This window comes from Onychostoma macrolepis, chromosome 08 (genome assembly GCF_012432095.1).
Source record: "Onychostoma macrolepis isolate SWU-2019 chromosome 08, ASM1243209v1, whole genome shotgun sequence".
In the NCBI taxonomy this organism is placed as follows: Eukaryota; Metazoa; Chordata; class Actinopteri; order Cypriniformes; family Cyprinidae; genus Onychostoma; species Onychostoma macrolepis.
Window position 1 is genome coordinate 18245198 of NC_081162.1, and position 15668 is coordinate 18260865.

The window sequence follows — 15668 nt, forward strand, 5'->3', positions numbered from 1 at the left end:
TTCCTCTCAGGTTTAAGTAGAGCGAAAATAATTTATTTCTGGGCCAACATACAGATTAAAGCACAATTCCTTCATTGATGATTTAGTTTAACATTAAGGAATCGTTTTAACACCAACTGTAAATCCTCAGAAATAAAAACTAGCTTTTACTCTGAATCAGTTTTGCTCGTTTGTTGACGTCATTTCAGATCACATAAATCAAAAGTCAAAAGCTTTTAGCTGTTGTTTTAGTCACAGCATGACTCATTCAGTCTGAATCACTCATTCTAGAATTCCTTTCTATCCATCAGGAATTGATAATAGCAAGTTCCACCCTATATTTTGTATTTTTCATTAATTACGTTTCAATCAGAAATATGTCACAATATATTGTTCTGAACAGCAATTCATGTCGACTTTAGTATCACTGTTACCACCCATAGAAAAGGGATGGTTGTGTACATTTTTCAGTGATCGTGGCAGCAGAAATTGTTTAAACTTCCTGAGAAGGAACACTTCGTTGTCTGTATTTCTAAGCATGAATTGTGATCAGCACTAATTTTGCAGTGGCGATCACATCATTACTTGATTTTCAGGGGTTAAAACGATGCAGACAGCATGTGCAAATAAATAACGCTATCATGAGGCACGCATTTATTTTAAGTGAATTTCCCCTAAGTGTCCTTGAGAAGATGGATAATATAATTTTTTTCTGTTAATGGTTAAGTGAAGCCTGCAAATGCACACGTGAGACTGCTATTTCTCTTGTTAACTGAAGTAACACAAGCCTGGTGCCTGAATTAAGTAGCCCCCCCACCCCACCCAAACCTCAGAAATGTGTGTGTGTGACATGCTTTGAGGTACTGGGAGCAGCCTTGGCAAGTTCCTCTGGTATCTGGGGGAGTATTTTGAGGCCTGGCTCAAACCCAGAAGTCCAAGTGAACTGGATTGTCCAGGACATAAGAGAGACTGTTGCTCCTTCCCTTCAGTGGCGCACACCGACCTCTTTAAAGCCCCTGATAATTCTGCTTTCCTGTTCTCCACTTAGCGCTTTCTCAGCCTGTGTCCAGAGAGTTGTCAGTAAACACGCTTCTCAATTAGCTGTTGAAGTCACAAGCTGGAAAATGTTAAAATCAGCTTGCACTGAGACTGAGACAGGACTGTAGTTAATTGGGTGAAAAGGTGGAAACGATTCTAGAGGTTTCTTCTACTATAATTAATTCAGTGCATTTCACTATATAAAAAACCCCCCCACAAATGTGTTGCAAGTTGTTTTAATATTTCAAGCCCTCCACCCTCTCTAAAAAAATAATCTAATCGCTTTGCGGTATGTTTTGACACTGAACAGGCACGAGAAGTCATTGAGTCATGTTGTCAAGAACAAAATAAAAATCAGCTCACCATAAAAGAAAAGGAAAGATGGAGATGGAGGCCAAAAGCAGTTAAATGGCACAGTTCAAAACCAAATTAGTTTACAGTAACAGACAAGTAAAGCATTGTTTTTATAGCACCTTTTAAAATGGTGTTTACAAAGTACAGTAGGGAGAAATAAAATCTACAAACTAAGAATGAAATACACAGAAACAGAGAAAGAAAAATAGCAAAATAAAATGTAAGGAGGAAGATAATTAATTCAAACTAAGGAGAAAAAATGCCTACCGTAAAGACAGTAATATTGTGAACCATTATTATAATTTTGAATAAGTGTTTTCTATTTTATTATATTTTAAAAAGTGTAATTTACAGTGAGGAAAATAAGTATTTGAACACCCTGCTATTTTGCAAGTTCTCCCACTTAGAAATCATGGAGGGTCTGAAATTGTCATCGAGGTGCATGTCCACTGTGAGAGACATAATCTAAAAAAAAATCCAGAAATCACAATGTATGATTTTTAACTATTTATTTGTATGATACAGCTGCAAATAAGTATTTGAACACCTGAGAAAATCAATGTTAATATTTGGTACAGTAGCCTTTGTTTGCAATTACAGAGGTCAAACGCTTTCCTGTAGTTTTTCACCAGGTTTGCACACACTGCAGGAGGGATTTTGGCCCACCTCCACACAGATCTTCTCTAGATCAGTCAGGTTTCTGGCCTGTCGCTGAGAAACACGGAGTTTGAGCTCCTCCAAAGATTCTCTATTGGGTTTAGGTCTGAGACTGGCTAGGCCACGCCAGAACCTTGATATGCTTCTTACAGAGCCACTCCTTGGTTATCCTGGCTGTGTGCTTGGTCATTGTCATGCTGGAAGACCCAGCCTCGACCCATCTTCAATGCTCTAACTGAGGGAAGGAGGTTGTTCCCCAAAATCTCGCAATACATGGCCCCGGTCATCCTCTCCTTAATACAGTGCAGTCGCCCTGTCCCATGTGCAGAAAAACACCCCAAAGCATGATGCTACCACCCCATGCTTCACAGTAGGGATGGTGTTCTTGGGATGGTACTCATCATTCTTCTTCCTCCAAACACGTTTAGTGGAATTATGACCAAAAGTTCTATTTTGGTCTCATCTGACCACATTACTTTCTCCCATGACTCCTCTGGATCATCCAAATGGTCATTGGCAAACTTAAGTCGGGCCTGGACATGTGCTGGTTTAAGCAGGGGAACCTTCCGTGCCATGCATGATTTCAAACCATGACGTCTTAGTGTATTACCAACAGTAACCTTGGAAGCGGTGGTCCCAGCTCTTTTCAGGTCATTGACCAGCTCCTCCCGTGTAGTTCTGGGCTGATTTCTCACCTTTCTTAGGATCATTGAGACCCCACGAGGTGAGATCTTGCATGGAGCCCCAGTCCGAGGGAGATTGACAGTCATGTTTAGCTTCTTCCATTTTCTAATGATTGCTCCAACAGTGGACCTTTTTTCACCAAGCTGCTTGGCAATTTCCCCGTAGCCCTTTCCAGCCTTGTGAAGGTGTACAATTTTGTCTCTAGTGTCTTTGGACAGCTCTTTGGTCTTGGCCATGTTAGTAGTTGGATTCTTACTGATTGTATGGGGTGGACAGGTGTCTTTATGCAGCTAACGACCTCAAACAGGTGCATCTAATTTAGGATAATAAATGGAGTGGAGGTGGACATTTTAAAGGCAGACTAACAGGTCTTTGAGGGTCAGAATTCTAGCTGATAGACAGGTGTTCAAATACTTATTTGCAGCTGTATCATACAAATAAATAGTTAAAAAATCATACATTGTGATTTCTGGATTTTTTTTTTTAGATTATGTCTCTCACAGTGGACATGCACCTACGATGACAATTTCAGACCCCTCCATGATTTCTAAGTGGGAGAACTTGCAAAATAGCAGGGTGTTCAAATACTTATTTTCCTCACTGTATATCTGTTATGACAAAGCGTCGTTAATTCAGTCTTCAGTGTCACATGATCATTCAGAAATCATTCTAATGTGCTAATTTGGTGCTCAAGAAAAAAGAAAGTTTTAATCACATTTTTTTGTAGCAATATGAAAGTTTTTACTGTCACTATTGTTTTTTTCCACATTTTTTTTCCCAGCATATCAGAACATGTGCTTTCTCCACCAGGCCATATCTATGTTTACAATTTTATTCTTAAAAAAGGTAAGGAACCCAGAGTAATATACAGTAAGGGGGCTCAAAATTCCTGTTGATGGCCCTCTTCAGACTTTAGATGTGTTCAAAGAAGCTATTTAATCACTTTATGGAAACTCAAACAATGTTTCTAAGTGTTTGTGTGGTGAACATCGTGCTTCAGGTCAGATATGTGTTGGACAGCTGCCTTGTTGTTGAGGGGTGCACAGGGACTCCAGCCGTTCTGAAAAGGCGTTTCATAATTACCTGCTCACATGCAAGGCCCAAGTCATAAACGCTGGGATACAGGATCTCAGCCATGCAGAATTCCTTCCGATGGTTTGTTCTGAAACAGACACACTTCAGTTAGGATGAGGATTTAGTGAGAGACGGGAGTGATCTGGAAAATTATCACAGTTTCCACAAAAATATGAAGCAGCACAACTGTTTTCAACATTGAAAATAATGTAAAATAATAAGCACAAAACCAGCATATCAGAATAATGTGAGTAATGGCTGTTGAAAAGTCAGCTTTGCCATCAAAGGAATACTGAACAGGTAAATGACACTGAAGTGTAGATTGAGTGGAAGGGTTGTGATGCTGTTTTGTGAAGTAGCAGCAGTTCAGATGTGGGTGGTGTTGTTGAATGGCAGGCTGTTGGCTCAGTGCTGGACTGAGGGTTATTCTCAGCTGCAGGAAGCTCTAGTGGGCCACTCCCTGGGCGGGCGGCAGGACAACATTGACCGCAGTGGCTAGCCGAGGCCGAGATGATTGGCTATTCTTGGCTCCGGTTGTATTTTTGAGTTCAGGGTTCTTGCGGGTACAAACACAATTTAAACACAAAGAAACACAGTTTATTTAAAAATGTGGTCAATGAATGAGATGCTTCCAGGCATTGTGCTCCACAAAATGCCAACTGACTGACCAATCCACACAAATGACCACTAATGGTTCATGTCTGCCCGCTTCTTTCTCTCTGTGTATGTGTGTATATGTTGAGTACTCTGTGCTTCTTATTCAGAACAGAATCCATTTATTTAAAAATACAATTATGCTTAATATTTTTGATTCCGTAAAGCAGTCGAATATGCATGCATACATATGACTAGTTCAATTCCTGAAATTATTGACTCTTGAACTCATTTTGTTTAGTGAATCAAAAACACTTATGAATCTGATTCGAAAGAAAATGATTGTGTTTAACAAATGAATGAATGAAATACTTACTTTTTTATTTTTTTATTATTTTATAGTAGGCCTATATATTTTATGTATTTGAAGTTTTAATATGTTTATATAATTATTTGTATGCATTTAAACCACCTTTGTGCCAAATCTTTTGCAATATTTATTATGCCAGCAGCCATATCACCCTGTAGCCCAAGACTGGTTGCCCACTGAAGTTAAGCAGGATTGAGCCTGATCAGTACCTGGATTGGAGACCTCCTGGGAAAACTAGGTTGCTGTTGGAAGAGGTGTTAGTGAGGCCAGCGGGGGGTGCTCACCCTGTGGTCTGGGTGGGTCCTAGCGCCCCAGTATAGTGACGTGGACATTATACTGGAAAAATATGAGGCGTTAAACCGAGGACCTGACTCTCATTAAAAATCCCAGAATATCTTTTGAAATGAGTAGGGGTGTAACCCTGGCATCCTGGCCAAATTTGCCCATTGACCTCTGACCATCATGGCCTCCTAATCATCCCCATATACTGATTGGCTTCATCACTGTCTCCTCTCTACCAATAAGCTGGTGTGTGGTGGGAGTTCTGGCGCAATATGGCTGCAGTTGCATCATCCAAGTAGATGCTGCACACTGGTGGTGGATGAGGAGATACCCCCCCTTACTATGTAAAGCGCTTTGAGTGCCTAGAAAAGCACCATATAAATGTAACAAATTATTATTATTATTATTATATCAGTTCTGCTTAAATCAGATTTTGGCAGCTGATTGTTGAGAATGCAATACAAATATTTCTTCCACATAAATAGTACAAGAATTGTTAATGGAATCATTAATCAGAAACAGAATCAATTTCTACCCTTTGTTGATGGCTTAATTCTGTGACTGTTCACAACAAAATCTCTGTCAGTGGCAGGACTGGATTGAAAAATTAGTTTAGCTCTTTTCTTTTTTTTACTCTTTGGTCAGAAGCTGGAGTTGTTTGCAGGCCTGTGGTGGAATCTGGCCTTAAACACATTGTGTGTTGGGCAGCAGAACTGAGGGACGTTGCCCAGGAATTCAGTCGGAATCTCAAGCCTCTGCATATCCCATCACAGTCGCTCTCAGTGAAGCACCACTAACTGCATTGTTCTCTTGCTGTGAATAAATGTATGTGTGTCTGTGTGTGTGTGTGTGTGTTCTCTCTTAGGTTATGAGGAGGTGGTCAGAATCCCCAAAGGATCTGTATTCATACACATCCAAGAGCTCAACGTCTCTCACAATTACTTGGGTGAGACACAATTTTTCATGGTTTGACTCAAATATGAACCTCTCATGGGAAGCAGAACTAATACACTGTTGGAGTTAGTGGATTCTGTAAAAAGCTTCCCAGCTGAATTGTAAGCAAAGATCTGAGAGGGCTTTAGGTGCCTCATGGCTCAGCTAAGATGACTTGCGGCCTTTTCACATTTAAATTAAATTGTTTATCCCAAGTTATCTTGTTCAGCATTTTACATTGTTCATACTTCACCCTGGGCTATTAATTAAACCTGGTTAGTCAGGTTTCAAAATTTTACAATGTACATTTGTAACCCCCCTGGTAATAACTGCACTTAATGTTTACAGTCACTATTCAGTGTTTTAACTCAAACTGAAGTGTTTTGTGATTGTACAAAGCACATATGATTATGGAAAAAATATGAAATGGGAGGACAAATTATCAATCAATCAGTGTTTATTTATAAAGCACTCCAAGGTTGACCAATGTTCTGTACAATATAGTAATAACTTCAGAAAAATACACAGCGTTGTAAAAAAAAGAAAAGAAAAAAGTACTATAAAAAAAGACAGATCACATTGATCTGGCCAGAGAGAATAAATGTCTTTAGAGCAAATTGGAAGGCTGAGCAATTATATTTTAATGCTTTTGCATTTGCTTTTTATTTTCATATAATATTATTTCTATCACCACTTTTGCATTTGCTTGCAAAAGTACTGTGTTCCCCCAAGAAACTGCATTAGCTTTTAAAAGCATATAATTATATTTTTCCTGCCATCTCATATTATCTACATCACAAGTTTTGCATTGGATCACAAAGTTCTCAGGGGAATGCAAACGTTTTGAGAGTGAATGTCGAAGTTTTAATAGCGAATACAAAACTGTTGATGGAATTATTTAAGATGGGAGGAAAAACTATATTTCTATGCTTTTGCAAGTGAAGCAAAGTTTCTTGAGGAACACCATACTTTTCATCCCATTTCATATTTTGCAATAGCCCTTAGGGGCCCCATATCTTCATGACTGGATGCATTCTAACAACAAATTATGTACCTTGGCACCACAATTGGGGCATAACATTGTGTTTTGAGGCCCGTTAATCATTAACTCTTTCCATGCCATAGTGTTGAAGAGTAAAGGGGATCAGTACTTCATCAACGGCAAGCTGACCATCGACACACCAAGACGCTTCGATATCGCAGGAACCACCTTCCACTACCGACGACCAGCCAATGAACCGGAGACCCTGGAGGCACTGGGACCCACCAACATGACCCTGATCGTCATGGTAACTCAAGAGATGCTGGGTGGTCTGTTCAAGCAGGATATTTATGCACTGCTGGTGTTGGTACAGATGCCTCAGAATTTAGACAGCTGCAGTGTATTTGCAGTGTGGGTCAAGTGTAATGTTCTGTGTAAATGTTATTCAAAGCTGAAGTGTGTAATATTTTTGATATTTTTCATAAATACTTTTCTTCTATCCCAGTTTGATATGCTGAGAAAGCAATGAGTAAGCTATTTGTAGGTTAATTGAAACCCAAAAAGTGTTTTTTTTTTTTTTTTTTTTTTTTGAGCATCTCAATCAACTGACACAGCAGCAGTATTGTGAGTTTAGACTATCAGTTTGTCTTAGCAATAGAAGATGGGTAGTTTTTGCAAAATCTGTTGGAAAACAATATTTATTTGATTTCATTACAATCTATCAAACTTTGAGGGCCGGATCAATCAGTTCAGTCTGCTGTTGTGTTGCAGGTGTTGGTCCGTGAGGAAAATCCTGGGATCCTTTACCGTTTTAACCCGCCTGTCAACAGAGATCCCCTGAGCAGTTACGCCTGGCATTATACATCCTGGTCCCGCTGCTCTGCGCTGTGTGCAGGAGGTGACTGTCTGTTTACTGATTCACATAATGCAATCATTCACACGTGAAAGTGGCATTGCAAGGTTTTCCTCAAAGAAACGGTGTGGAGTACACATTCACAGTGACTACTAAATGCATAAGAAACTCAAGCTGTCCAACACAGTTCACACAAACAATGTAAATTTCCCATGTCTGATTGTTAAGATGTGTGTGAACCATTTGAAAGCCTGGGAATAAAACAATTACTTGGACTGTATATACCAAGAACACCAGCTTTGATGTCACTTCCTGTCCTCAAGCTCTTTCCCATTATTATTGCATTCAAGCTTTGTGAGTTAATGGCCTGTATTTATCTTGCTGATAAGAAACTATTAGCTATGACTCAGAACTAATTTGCTGTTGAAAACATAGACTCTGCTCCAGAATCTAGTGAGCTGCCTAGTTATCACTTACCCCCATGTCGTTCCAAACCCGTAAAAGCTTCGTTCGTCTTCGGAACACAAATGAAGATATTTTTGATGCATTCTGACAGCTCTCTGACCCTCCCATAGACAGCAATGTAATTAACACGATCAACGTCCAGAAACGTAGCAAGGAGATCGGTAAAATAATCCATGTGACATCAGGGGTTCAGCTGTAATTTTATGAAGCTACGAGAATACTTTTTGTACGCAAAAGCTCTAATATAAACATACACTACTGGAAGCAGCGCAACCAAGAGAAAAGCTATGAAATGAAGAGAATAGACTATTGGAAATAATTGAATACACATTCATGGAAAAAAATATATTAAAACTAAGTCAGTGATTCTGAAAGTGTTTAAGCCAGCAGAGAAGGCTTTGCTGGCCCTGACGGCCCACCACTGTTTGATATTGGTCACCAGTTCAGTGTTTCCATTTCAGTTAGGATGCTGCCTTAGTAGGCAGATATCTATTTAGGCGGTAAGCAGCGAAGCAGATCTTTAGATTTTAGAACAGAGCCATAGAGTTCAACAAAACTGGCACAACAGATCACACCATAATAACTTCACAGTAATTGTGTATTTACACAAAGACAAGAATGTAACAGCACTGACATCAAAGCTTCATGTTTGTATGATTAGGGTTTATAGTAATCTACTGTGATTGATATACTGAAAACTATTCTCTGTGTCACAGGGGTTCAAGTCCAGCAGGTAGTGTGCAAGAAACAAGCCGATCTCTCTGTGGTGTACAACCACTTCTGTGACAAGAAGAACAAGCCCAAAGACAAGAAAAGACCCTGCAACTTGGAGCCCTGCCCTCCAACGTGGGTGTTCTGAATGTGTTTGTGTGTGTGGCATTAACATCCATCCCGATCATATATACTCCATGCTAAATATAGGTGCAAATGGTATGCATATGGAAACACATGGTGATTAGATCATGCAAACCACTTTCAGAAATGGTCAGGGACGCACGTGGCCACATCAGATTTGTAGAAAATTCTAATGTGTCCTGATGCTTTTCAGACATCATCGAAGGACCACCGATTAGCCAGTCAGTGCAATTGACTATACTATCCAAATCACTGTAGCAAACATTCACATAAGCTAATAAATATTTATAATATTTTTGTTTATTTATTATATTTTGTTATATCTTTTTCATTTTAATCGCAAATAATTTTTCATTATTTACATTTTTGTGTTCTTTTATCATTGTTTTTAAAACATTTAAATAGTACACTTTTTCATTACAAATTTGTTTCTTTCCAGGTTTATTTATTTATTCCCCCAATTTTCACAAGTCTTAGACTTTTGTGCTGAATGTGCACAAGACTCAACAACATGATGTCTCTGGTATACCTGATCAACATCATGTGAAATGCTATCAATGCCTGATATTTTCTGGTATCTGTGTGTCTGTCAGGTGGTGGACAGGAGACTGGTCAGATTGCAGTCGGAGCTGTAACGGAGGAGTGCGTACGCGGGAAGTGCTGTGTAAGAGAAAGATCTCGGCTACGGAGGAGAAAGTCCTGGATGACACGGCCTGCCCCCCACCACGGCCTTCCATCACTGAACCCTGCAACAACCACACCTGCCCACCAGAATGGCATGCCCTGGACTGGTCTGAGGTAGAGGAACATCTGGGTCCAGTTGCATAAACTTAGCCTATGTTTTAAGAACTAGTCTGACCAACTAGCAGTCAGCCAAGGGCTCTTATTTTTCAGGTTCAATTAGAACAGTAGTCTAGTAAAATCTTACTTCGATATTTGGTGTAATTTGGTATTGTCTCTTAATCTGTTGTCACGTATCTCTTACAGTGTACTCCTAGCTGTGGTCCGGGTTACAGGTACAGAGTGATTTTGTGCAGAAGTGGAGAGAACGGTGAAACGTTGCCAGAGTCAGAGTGCCTGAAACAAAGCCGTCCGACCACCAGGGTGCGCTGCAACATACAACGTTGTCCACCACCTCAGTGGGTTACAGGACCCTGGGGAGAGGTGAGAACTCATTTAAAACTGTGAGATTGACACTTTGTGATTTCATCACATGCACTTACCATCAACATCTGACATAAGTGTTTAATGTGTAAACAAAATTAATTTGAATTAACTTGAATAGCTGTGCATGGCAAGAATATTCTCATGAGACCCAGCAAAAAAAGCCATTTTTAAATCAGAAATATTGTGTTTGGTGCACAAGGAAATATTTATTTTTTTATTCTAATATTACTTCTACTATCTACTATTTTATTTATTAAATGAAAATAAGTTAATAGGCTTGAATTGTGATGTCAGACATATAAAATAAGGGCAGGAAACAAAATAAAATGTTCAGAAATAAATTGCTGAGTCCAGATATGTGAGGTTATACTTGCTCCTGTCCTGTTTGACGTGTGTTTTGTGTGTGTTCCAGTGCTCGGCTAGGTGTGGTATGGGTCAGGAGATTCGTTTAGTGCAGTGTCTGTCACACACTGGCCAGCTATCCAATGAATGCCCTGAGACACATCGTCCTGCCTCCATGCAACAGTGCAAGAGCAAGTGTGACAACAGTGGCCCTACAGATAACCCTGAAGGTTAGAGGTCAAAGGGCAAGCAGACACACTTTGCATCCCAATTTCCATACTATCTGTCCTGTATAATATTATAATTAATGCTTTCCAAATCATAACATGTTGAACAGCATACTGAAGCTTTTTTGAAAAATTGCCCAAAATCCTTTGCTCTTTTAGCTTCTGACGCAATTTTATGACAGTATTATGTTGCAGTACTCACATGCTGCAGTGATTGCATCATCACTGTGTTCAGGGCTTGAAATGAACTTTTTCACTCACCAGCCAATTTGGCTACAAAACTTTTAAGTTACTGGCCATTCATAACTTCTACTAGCCAAAAAAAAAAAAAAAAGCAGAAATAAACCAACAGCTTAAAGGTGCAGTGTCTAATATTTAGGAAGATCTATTGACAGAAATGCAATACAATATACAAAACTATGTTTTCAGAGGTGTATAAAGACCTTACATAATGAACCGTTATGTTTTTATTAACTTAGAATGAGCAATTTATATCTACACACACCGCGGGTCCCCTTACATGGAAGTCGCCACCATGTTTGTACAGTAGCCCCTAAAGGACAAACAGAGCGCGTTTTGTCACTATGTTGTTCTTGCAAATAAAACACTGACACAATGATGAACATGTAGCAATAATATTCGCAGTAACATATCGATTTATTGAATAACTAAGTAAATATAATTCCTTAATTTACCTTGGTAATAAATTAATAAACCTCATTGCCGGCTACTCTCTGCTGTCTCAGACTACGACATCTTAGCCCTGTATCGGCCACCACAGTTTCTCTAAAGGGAGGGGTAAGCGGGGGACTGGTTGTGATAAAGTGGGCATTACAAATCACTTTAACATTGTGTCGGTACATCATAAATAGAACGAGGCATCAGTTCATAATCGGGGATTTGTCGTGTCGCGACGCATCCAGTGTAGACAGCATCACTGATCATAATGGGTTCTAGGTCGTTTTTCAACTCTTCGTTATTGCTTCAATGCAAAAAAAATCCAGCACGTCCACCATGCCGTTATTTGTTGGGTATGTTCAAGTAAGCTAGTTATGCGCAGATGCTTCTCAATTAGGCTGTATTTAATATATCATGATGACTCACAAGTTCAATATTTGCACTAAATCTGCAGAGATTTGGCTTACACGAACATAATTTACGAAAAGTAATCCGTCAAATTGGTTAGTGATTAGACAACGTTACCCGCCACAGCTGATTTTTACCTGCATTTGGCGGGTTGGCGGGTGTCAATTTCAAACCCTGACTGCATTAATCTATACTGTATGCATTTGAGTAATTTTTGTCTGCCAACCTGAAAGTTAGCTTCACACTTGTTCCCTTGACAAAAGCAATGTAGGACTTTTCAATTGCAATGCATATGTCGAAAATGTGTTACATGCTTGAAGACCCTGGAATATCTGAAAACATTGTGTGTTTTTAGGATTTTTTTTTGTACTGATTGCATTTTTTCTGTGTCCTGCAGAGTGTAAAGATGTGAACACAGTGGCATACTGCCCCCTGGTGCTCAGGTTCAAATTTTGCAGCCGTGCATACTTCAGACAGATGTGCTGCAAAACCTGCCAAGGACACTGACCTCCCTCTCTCTCTCTCACACACTCTCTATGTCTCTCTCTCTCTTGCCCTCATTTTCTTCCCTCTCCGCCCTCCCGTCTTCTTGCATGGCCAAAACCGCCCATGCTCAGCATTCCGCTGGAGGAGTGCTGTTAACCACTGGCTGACTGACATCATCGTGAGAGAAAGCGTGGAAGAAATGAGAGTGAGAGAGAGACGTGAAAAGAAAGAGAGAAAGAAAGTCTGTGCTGCTCTCTTTCTCTCCCTCCGACCAGCTGCTTTGGCACTGCTGCTGTGAATACCAGTCTGCCCAAAAGACATCTGTCAGTGTTTCTTTTGCTCTTCCATGAGGTGCTTTCGCCCATCACTGTCATACAGAGAAGTGTTTGCGTGAATTATCACAGCTGTACTGCTAAATCTCAGTGAATAATGGTCATCTATTATTGTAATGTGATAAAAGAAGCATTTATAGACCAGTCGTCTTTAGTCTCAAAGGTGCACTCAGTAATTTTTTTTTTTGTGTGTGTGTAGCGCTGGTCGTTTTTGACTTATACTGACACCTAGTGTTTTGGATGAATCGTTAGAATTAGTTAAAATGAGTAGTGTTTAGCTGGTCATGTGATCATGGGAGACCCACCTCATGTAAAATAAAACAACCCTTGTTAGGCTAGGATGTTAAACATATTTTCAAAAGTACTTTTTACTTTGCATATGTGTACAATTTTAGTTTTGAAAAACATTATTGAGTGCATCTTTAAAGGGATAATTCACCCAAAAATGAAAATTCTGTTATTATTTACTCACTCTCATGTTTGTCATACAAACCTGTATGACTTTCTTTACTCTCTAGAATACAAAAGAAGAACCATATGTCCATACAATAAAAGACATCTTTCATCTATTTTTGTGTTCCTCAAAAAAAAAAAAAAAAAACAGTCATAATTGTTTAGAACAACATGAAAGAGAGTAATTTATGCATTTTAATTTATGGGTGAACTATCCCTTTAAGGGCCTTTTTCACTTACAAGAATTTACAATGCAACCAACATTTAACTATTTTTAAATGATTTACAACGACACGAGTAAAGGTGCGGTCACATTTACCTCTGTCTTGAGAATTTTCATGGTGAAATCCAGTCATTTCAACAGGAATTTCACTTAAGGGGGAAATTTTCCCTACGCAGATTTTGCAATGAATTTTGCAAGTTGCGAAATCACTATGTTGAGCTGTTTGTTTTGAACGGAACTTGTATGTGAGCTGCGCATTGTACATTGCTACACCATGCCAAGCAATGGACCTTTTGCAAAGAAATATTTGCCGAAAATTCAATAATGTGACCGCACCATAATGCTTCATGATACAGATTAATGCTGCAGTTGAGTAGGAACATTTACTAGCAGTGACTTGTTGACACTGAACAATTAAATCGCTGTCTGTGTGAACTGCCCTTTAGAGACACTCCAGATCACTCAGATATCATAAGCTCTCATTCGGTGTGGTTGGTGCTGAGATACTGTATCTTTTAATCTGACGGCCTTGTGGCTATTTGCAGGTGCTGTGCCGTTTTCTTGCCATCCGGTCCCATAATGCTTACACTAATTAATCATAAGATATTGTGCATCAGTCAAACCTGGATGAACAATGAACTGTTTAGCAAACAGAGGGAATCGAGAGGTAAGGTCAGTTTAGCTTCCGTGCACAACATAAAAGTAGATAAAAAGGCCAATGGAAGCTGTTGTTGAACCATGTGGTGCTTACATTGTTATTTTCAGACACTTTTTACCTAATATAACATACTGTACTTTCAATGCACCACAAGTCTGCATACAGCAATTGTGGTGACCGTGCAGAATCGTGACCCATGTAACCTTCTAGTTTCTGGGCTGTTTCCATTTTATCAGGTCAGGAACAAATTTTCATACTATCACCTTTTGATAGCAATAGTTTGGCCAAAAATGAAAATTCTGCCATAATCTACTTGACCTTAGGTTGTTCAAAACCTTTGTTTTTCTTCTGTGCAAAACAAAATGATAATCAGCATAGTGTCCAAGCTGCTTTATTCCATACAGTGATAGTGGTTGATGATTCACACGGTTGAAATTTTAAAAAGCAATTCTATTCAAATTACTCTAAAGCCATAATGTAGGTAAAATACCAGAATGTAAGTCATTGTTTGTAGTGACAATCCAAAACCAACAGCATTTGATTATGCACTTTGAGAGTAAATGGGAAGAATTAGGGTGGAAGTAATATTTTTGCTAATTTTATTTTTGGTCTGTTCCTCACAAAAGAATACATGTTGCTTATAAGGGTTTGGAACAGCATAATGGTGATTAAATGACAGAATTGTCATTTTTAGGTGAACTCTTCCAACATTCAGTGTTTTCATAACATATTGATTGGAATCCCTTTCAGGACTTACAGTTTCCTTTTACCCATTTCTAACCCAAATATCAACATTCAGCTCAAATTTGCCAATTTATTAGTGTCAGTCACCATTAGAGAGCCATAATAGACCTTCTCCCCATCCTGGGTCCTGGCAGCACACGTCGAATGTTTGATTTGAAGAGGAGATCTTGAAGAGGTGGCCTCCGTTTAAGGACTGGTGGCTAATCTGTGGTGCTACAGTATGGTGCTATGTCTTTATTTGTCGTAATCTCAAGATTCAAGTTATTTTTATATTGTAGGGATTGTTTTGCTAAAGGTCATGCATTTGGTAAGGAAAAAAATATATAAGCAAGATTCTATGAAAACTAGAATTATCGTTAAAGTCTCTCTGTAGAGACACTAACTTTGTAATCATTCTTTGGTACAATTATTATGTGAAAGATGAAAATGCTGTTTTGCTTTTGATGGTAAGCTTTTTATCTTTAAATTTTGCAGTGTGGTCCTACATTTGCAATAACTGTAGATTCACTTTGGAGTTGCAGTCACACTTGTTTATTTGGACTTTGTTTAATGTTGATTTTCACATGCTACTCAGTAATATGCTGTACTGTCAAGTGCTTGTGATGTAGTTTATGTCCTCCGAATTGTATGTAGACCAGTTGAAATGAATTTGAAATGCTGAATAAAAAGATGCATTGTGTACAAATAATATCCAATGTATTGTTTTGTCTTTTATATATACATTTCGCACTCTTTTTTTTTTTTAACAAAGATTGACATTGAAGATTACAGTTTTTGCACACTGTCATATGTCTGTCACATCAAAACCTCTGACTTCTAGACTCGTCTTT

The 15668-nt window shown here is 38.9% G+C and overlaps 1 protein-coding gene across 4 annotated transcripts in view; it reads left to right on the plus strand.

Annotated features, from left to right (window-relative positions):
• adamts10 (ADAM metallopeptidase with thrombospondin type 1 motif, 10) overlaps window positions 1–15528 on the plus strand; it is a 59964-nt gene extending 44436 nt beyond the window's left edge. For all 4 annotated transcript variants that reach the window (XM_058784393.1, XM_058784395.1, XM_058784394.1 and 1 more), the window contains 8 exons: window positions 5898–5978; window positions 7091–7254; window positions 7719–7845; window positions 8982–9111; window positions 9714–9918; window positions 10108–10284; window positions 10700–10859; window positions 12340–15528. In XM_058784393.1, coding sequence (XP_058640376.1) covers window positions 5898–5978; window positions 7091–7254; window positions 7719–7845; window positions 8982–9111; window positions 9714–9918; window positions 10108–10284; window positions 10700–10859; window positions 12340–12449 — 1154 coding nt within the window. In that variant the 3' untranslated portion in view covers window positions 12450–15528. The remainder of the gene's footprint in view (window positions 1–5897; window positions 5979–7090; window positions 7255–7718; window positions 7846–8981; window positions 9112–9713; window positions 9919–10107; window positions 10285–10699; window positions 10860–12339) is intronic.
• The last annotated feature ends 140 nt before the right edge of the window (window positions 15529–15668 follow it).